General features: G+C 41.5%; 2 protein-coding genes across 2 annotated transcripts in view; one reads left to right on the top strand and one right to left on the bottom strand.

The window, feature by feature from the left end:
- The window catches only part of LOC138024358 (uncharacterized), a 26,841-nt gene that overhangs the window by 5,718 nt on the left and 16,123 nt on the right, over positions 1 to 5,000 (top strand). Inside the window, exons 2-3 of the mRNA XM_068871528.1 lie at positions 1,475 to 1,768; positions 2,741 to 3,058. Coding sequence (XP_068727629.1) covers positions 1,475 to 1,768; positions 2,741 to 3,058 — 612 coding nt within the window. The remainder of the gene's footprint in view (positions 1 to 1,474; positions 1,769 to 2,740; positions 3,059 to 5,000) is intronic.
- The window catches only part of LOC138024360 (uncharacterized), a 2,859-nt gene continuing 1,981 nt past the window's right edge, over positions 4,123 to 5,000 (bottom strand). Inside the window, exon 1 of the mRNA XM_068871530.1 lies at positions 4,123 to 5,000. This exon is cut by the window's right edge and continues 1,981 nt beyond it. Within this exon, the coding sequence (XP_068727631.1) occupies positions 4,791 to 5,000 (210 nt within the window). The 3' untranslated portion in view covers positions 4,123 to 4,790.

Here is a 5,000-nt window from a genome sequence, read left to right as displayed (position 1 = left end):
ATGCTTGAAGTTCTCTTTCCTTTTGCTGTATTTCGTTTATGCTGTTCAACTGTTTTAAGTTGTTATTGCAATGTTTCGCTCTACTTTTCGGGCATTTTGGGTGTCATGAAATTGCATCGTTTTGCGTGGCATAGCAAGGAAGGATTACGTTTTTGCAAACGTTGGCCGTGTAGCACTTATATGGCAACAGACTTAACTGATTAGAGTGTAATGTGAAGTGCTATTTTTCCACACCATATGAACCATGTGAGCGTTAGCCCTACGAGCGTTAGTCGTACGACCCGAAGGTCGTGGGTTCAATACCCACCCTGGTCAGAGTTTTTCTCTGTCCTTGTGTGGGCCCATTTCCATTAGTAGGGCTAACGCTCACATGGTTCATATGGGGTAGAAAACTAGCACTTCACATTACACTCTAATCAGTTAACTCTGTTCAACATAAAGGTTTTTCAAAATCTCTCTCTTTGGCTTGTAGCTCAAATTGTGTATGCTCGACAGAAATTATGCTGTCACGAAGATTTGATTTCATGTGTGTTGTTTAAACGTAATTTCTGGGCAATAACATGGGTGACAAATTACTCCTTAATTTTGGCGCGAAATTTCACCGTTAATTTACGATTTCACATGTGAAATTACAATGTTGCCATGGCAACTATTCCTGCAGTGCCAAAATGGCGTTTTATTAACGTAATTTTTCACTCATGATATTTGTAATAAAATGGTATACTCGTGAAATAAGGGAATAATTTCGCTTGCGTTTTGTCCACAATCAAGTAATTTACCTAGCCTAAAGGCTCGGGAAATCATTCAATTTTGGACAAAACGCGCGTGAAATTATTCCCCAATTTCACTCGACACCATTTGATGACCCATACTAATGTTAGTTGTATAGCAAGTAGGGGCGAGTAATTCGTAAACTATACAAAATGAACTGCATCGCCGCTGTGACACAGCCCCTTCAACGGATGAGCTCTGGTTATAAATGCGGTACGACCTTATTTAAGGCAGAGGCTCTCCTTTGCCGCAATTACAACTTAACCCTTGCCATTCTCGTTCCCAGCGTCCGCTTTTCTTTTGGTCAGCGCCAAGAACACGGACTCTGACCACAGCCAAAGCAGGAAGTCTGCCAATCATGGACTTCCGGCTCTTCTGCGCATTCTCAGAAATTTGAAGCAATAACGGTCGTCAACGCGGTTAGAACATTAAACCATCTTTCACACACTTTCTCAAGGGATTCTCTCAATACGAAAGGAGAGAGGCAAAATCCTTCTTATGTATGATCTTCTCACTCAAGGAAATCATGCAAGAGTGAATGTGAGTAATACACACAGAACTCCTTTAATACGAACATTACTGAAAAGCGCCTGGCAAGACTGTGTAGTTACATCAATAAGTACTGTTCTTAAAATTTCCGGACGGACTTCTTGTTACTCCTCGGGGATGAAAAAAGGTTTACATTTTTTTGTTTTTTCGGCAGAATCTCCATCGAACATAACGGCCTACAACCAAAGCTCGACCTCAATCGTGGTCACGTGGGATTCTCTTCGTCCAGACATTTTGGAAAAACACAATATCACAGGCTACAGAGTTAGGTATGCGAAGAATTCAGATGGTGAAGAAGAAGGAGATCATTTTCTCTGCACAATAAGTAACACAACAATATTAGAAAACCTGACAGTGTTCACCAAATACTGCATCGAGGTGGCATCCTTCACACACAGCAGAATGGGCAATCACAGCCAATGCCTCGTCGCAACCACGGACGAAGAAGGTAATAAGCTGATTTATATCACGTTTTATAGCGATTACGACGAATGATAAGTTGCGCGATTCAGCACTGTAAATTAACTTTAAAAGCAAGGTGAACACACCATAACACCAAACTCGGTGTAGGCATCACGTCCCGCATGCGCACAAACCTTTTCACCTAGCTCATTGGCAGCCACGGAGGGATGTTTCGGGATTAGGCTCCATGAGCATGGCAAATGAAATGGTTGTGTGCATGCGTGACGTGATGGCCATACCGGGTTTGTTCTGTTGAGTTCACCTTGCTTTTAATGCTATCGTAAATTACCATGAAATAGGCAAGAAAACCAAGGTGGTACACCATAAAACCAACCTGGTGTGGCCAACACATCACGCGACAATACAACCATTTCACCCGGTTAATTGGCAGCTTTGGGGCACCTGTTCTAATCATCACACATCATCCTGTATGTCAATAGTGGATTTTGATTTTCGATATGGCATACCAGTCGCCGTTGTCATCATCATCATCATCATCAACATTGTAATTACCGTCGTCATCATCATCATCATCATCGTCAACTGCATCTTTATCATCATCATTATCGTCATTATCATCATCATCACAATCAATATCATGGTCGTCGTCATCATCATCATCATCATCCTCATTATCGTCATCATCATCATCATCATCATCATCACAAGCACCATCATCATCTTCGTCATCAACAACACAATCATCATTATCGTCATAGAAATTTTGAAGATCATTGTCATCTTTATCTCTAGCATCATCATCATCATCATCATCATCATAATCATCATCATCGCCATCATCAGCACCATCATCATCATTGTAACCTTCGTCTTCGTCATCAGTATCATTCTCATTCCCGATTTCATCATCGACATCATCATCACCATCACAATCATCGTTTTCCTTCAGTGATTAGGCACGCATTGAGTAATTTCTAAAAAAATTCCTTTGTTTCAGCCCCTATTGCTCCTCCTCAGAATTTGTCAGCTATTAACACCAGCTCAACCAGCCTTCGCGTAACATGGGCTCCACTACCGCTCAAGGATAGAAGAGGTATTATATTGGGATACAAAATTGTCTACAATAAAACTGTGATCAGGACCCGCGGGTCTCGAAGCAATGACTCGGGAGAACTGTCTGTCAATGGGACTACCCTGGAACTCAATATCGACGGGTTGCAGAAGTTTACCAACTACTGCATAAGAGCTCGGGCTTTTAACAGCAAAGGAGAAGGTAACTACACGGAGGATGAATGTTTGAGCACCGATGAAGACGGTGAGGAACTACGGAGTTTTTGACGGGATAGGATTAATCGTTATCAATTTCTCTTTCTGTAGAGTGTTTTCACGTGACGTCACGGCGGTCTTGTTAGTGTACCTAAACAATGGAACGGCAGCCATGTTGGTGTACCCAACTAATCCCCCGGGAATTGAGCTCTATAATCATGCAAACGTTTTCTTTTGTTTCGGTGGAAAAACAAGGTTATTAATCACGTGAGTGAAAACAGTCTGTTGGAAGAGATTTCATTTCTGAGGAATTATGCTTAATAATAGACTTGACGGACTTTAGTTTGCCTGTAACGCCGAGTTGAGTTTAACCAGTCTCGTATCCAACAATGGAATAATTGTTTAATTAAATTTTCAACAAATTCTGAACGGTTGGGCACCTGGAAATTAAAGCCAATCAGCTTCCAGCTTGACAACACCTGACGCAATCAGTTTTCAAATTAGGTCATACTGTATATGAGCTGATAACCGAGATTGAGTGAACCAATCAGCAAGCTATAAACGCAATATCTGAGGTCGAAAGTTTATTAATGAACTTTACTTAAGTGTTAAATGTATTTAGCGTTAGGCCGCTAAATGAGGACATTGTAACCGAAAACAAATCAAATCAAGTGAACTCAGAACAAAATCGAATGTTGGTTTTGAGGAGAGGGAAAAAACCAGAGTACCCAGAGAAAAACCTCTCGGAGCGGACTCCGAGTAGAGAACCAACAAACTCAACCCACATATGACGCCGAGTATGGGAGTCGAACCCAGGCCACATTGGTGGGAGGCGAGTGCTCTCACCACTGCACCATCCCTGTACCCCAAGAGAAGATAAAACTGGAGAAAAACCTCTCGGAGCAGAGTAGAGAACCAAAAAACTCAAACCTCATGTGACGCCGAATCTGAGAATGGAAGCCAGGCGGGTGCTCTCACCACTGCACCTCCCCTGCTCTCTATAACAATATTTCAAGAGGAAAGGCCCTCTTTTATACGGCATTACAGGTAGGGCTGTCCCTAAGTTGCTCCAATTTTCTCAAAAAGTTGCTCCAATTTTCCAAAAACGTTGCTCAAAAGTTGCTCCAAAATTCTAAAAGTTGCTCAAAAGTTGCCCCAAAATCCAAAAGTTTCTCAAAAGTTGCTTTCAATTTTTTGGTGTAAGAGATTGATTTACAACTCAAATTGTAAAGTACGTTGTGTTGAAGTGCGCTTGCAATCCCAGTTTCAGAAGAAGCCGCTGAAGCAATATGGCGTGCCGTGAACGGAGTATCAATTTTTTCGATTACCTTGTAATATTCAGGTCATTCAGACATTATTTTACAGGGAACGGAAAGGTGAGTTATATACTAGCTACCATTTCCGATTGATTTTGTAATATAAAGATATAAAACAAAAGTTGTGTCGTGATGTTCTTTACTTATCGGACAAAACAAGAGGCGTCAGTTGGCGACCACTTCTAAATATTTAGTCGCCAGCGCTCAATTTTTAGTCGCATTGGCGACCAGTGAGTCGCAATTTCGAGCCCTGATCAATATGGTAAGACTGAGTCTCTCTCAACCCAACCACGTGATTGTATTAGAACAAAACAAACTTTGCTAATATGCTTATTAAGGATATAAAGTTTCTCTGACATAAACGAGTGTTTGTGGTATAAAGCCATGTTTTTTCAATATTTACAATATTTACACTGTCCCTGAAGGTTTTGCACCACCAGCTACCCCTCTACATAATTCATGATTTCATGTGCGCTTATTGTCATTGTAACGTAACATGACCGATGTTTCCACTGTTTCCTCTAATGCTGCCTCTTGCTGCTTGCTAAATGCATTTTGTAGCAGGCTAAACACTCGCTCAGCCGATGCTGAACTAGGCTGCACCAACAAGATCTTTTTGACTGCAGCAGACCAATTTGGGAGAGCAGCGGCATGTGTAGCCCACCACTGTACTTT

Source organism: Montipora capricornis, chromosome 11, assembly GCF_036669925.1.
Source record: "Montipora capricornis isolate CH-2021 chromosome 11, ASM3666992v2, whole genome shotgun sequence".
NCBI classification, from domain to species: domain Eukaryota; kingdom Metazoa; phylum Cnidaria; class Anthozoa; order Scleractinia; family Acroporidae; genus Montipora; species Montipora capricornis.
The sequence above is the reverse complement of the archived record's forward strand: the minus strand, read 5'-3'. Positions and strand labels throughout refer to the sequence as shown.